Below are 1,731 nucleotides of genomic sequence, written 5' to 3' on the forward strand. Positions count from 1 at the left end.
GAACTCCTGCAACCACTAAATGCAGGAGTACTTTGCAGGATAAAGCTTTCAGCCCCGTAAATATTTATTTCCCTTTCTCTGACATAAGGAGCAATCAGTGGAGTTTTCCTTTCACTCTCATTGACCCTGGGACCAGGATCTGTTTCCACCTCAGTGGGGAAACCCGATTGCTTTGGTGGAAGAGCCTGGGGGTGCTTGCAGGCAGGAGGTACAGCCCGGGGGTTTCAGGGCATCCCTTGCAAATAGAGCTGCATGCATTTCTCCGGTGCCCCTGGCAGCCGGCACAGCTGGGCTCAGGTCCCATCCATGGGGGGATGGCCACATGCAAACCCCCCCAGTGTCACCCCTAAGGCCTCGGAGGTGAAGACACCGTGTCCTGTTTAAGGGACTCTGAGCAAGCCAAGGCTGGGTAGGAGGGAAAAGCACCAAGCAAACAAGGGTGTGAACGTGTCCTGCTCATGCGCTGGGGGCTGCTCGCTTTCACGGGAACTGGTCTGGGTGCAATGAACAGCTGTATAATTGCAGCAGTAAAACTTCCTTCTGCTGATAAAGCCGAGGGCAGCTCTGCCCAGCTCCGCGGAGCAGCAGTGCCATGCCCGTGGCTCCGGGGATGGGCCCCATGGGTTGTTGCACCCTCAGCCCCACTGACTCCAGCAGGATTTGCTGTGTCGGAGCCGCGCTCCGAGATAACAGGGTGATTAAACAGTGCTGGATCAGGTCTGCCGCAACCCCAGCTTTTGCTGAATCAGGGCCGGAGCCGGGGCAGGATCTGTAACCCCCAGCCCCAGCCTGGGCATGGAGCCCCGCGCCGAGGGATGGAGGGGACCAGCTCCAAACCCAGCCTTGGCTGAGGAGCCTCTTGGGACCCTGCAAAAGCCCCCAAGCCAATCCCACGGGGCTGTGGCAGGCAGCAGAGGGGTCGGGGTGTGCTGGGGAGGGTCACCCCACCACCACCCCCGTGGGTGAGCCCCGCGCTGCAGGGAGGGCACCAGCAGGGCCGGGGACAGCGGCCCCACGGGCTTGCAGATGGCACGGGTGGAGGCGCGTGGCTCATGTGGATCACCATTCCCCTCTGCTGGTCGGGACTGGGATAACTGGTCGCCGCCAGGCAGGCCTTGGCAAGGAGCCGGGACCGGCCCGGGGCAGCCTGCAGGGGGTGCGGCAGCCTCGGCTGCCCCGGCACCGGCACGGGGCATGGGAACGGGCACCGGCATGGGCATGGCATGGTCATAGGCATGGCATGGCATGGGAATGGGCCCCGCCATGGACGTGGGCACCGGCATGGGGCGTGGGAATGGGCACTGGCACTGGCATGGGCACTGGCATGGCATGGGGTGTGGAAACGGGCACCAGCATGGTATGAGGCATGGGAATGGGCACCAGCATGGCATGGAGTGTGGGAATGGGCACTGGCACCGCATGGGCATGTCAGGCAGCCTATCTGCCTCGGCAGCAGCACTAACATGGGCAGGGATTGTGGGAATGGGCACTGGCACCAGCATGGGGATTGCCATGAGCACAGGGTATGGGCATGGGCACCAGCATGGCATGGGCAATGGGAACGGGCACCAGCACGGGCGAGGGGCATGTTCATGGGTACAAAGCATGGGCACAGGACAGAGGCATGGGACATGGGACATGGGGCATGGGGATGGGAATGGAGCATGGGCACTGGCATAGGCATGGGGCAGGGGCAGCACCTCCCCAGCCCCTCCAGCTGCTTGCAGGCAG

At 62.8% G+C, this 1,731-nt stretch overlaps 1 protein-coding gene across 4 annotated transcripts in view; it reads left to right on the forward strand.

Annotated features, from left to right (window-relative positions):
• The window catches only part of LOC104124138 (syntaxin-binding protein 1), a 41,725-nt gene that overhangs the window by 11,702 nt on the left and 28,292 nt on the right, over positions 1-1,731 (forward strand). The window contains exon 2 of one of the 4 annotated variants that reach the window (XM_035892028.1): positions 1,042-1,045. The exons of 2 other annotated variants lie outside the window; for them this stretch is intronic. In XM_035892028.1, the coding sequence (XP_035747921.1) occupies positions 1,042-1,045 (4 nt within the window). Of the gene's footprint in view, positions 1-1,041; positions 1,046-1,423; positions 1,428-1,731 lie in introns of those variants that run through there. One more of the 4 variants, XM_009636447.2, reaches the window with a different exon arrangement.

The sequence above is a fragment of the Egretta garzetta genome, unplaced genomic scaffold, assembly GCF_000687185.1.
Source record: "Egretta garzetta isolate BGI_Z169 unplaced genomic scaffold, ASM68718v1 scaffold344, whole genome shotgun sequence".
Classification (NCBI taxonomy): domain Eukaryota; kingdom Metazoa; phylum Chordata; class Aves; order Pelecaniformes; family Ardeidae; genus Egretta; species Egretta garzetta.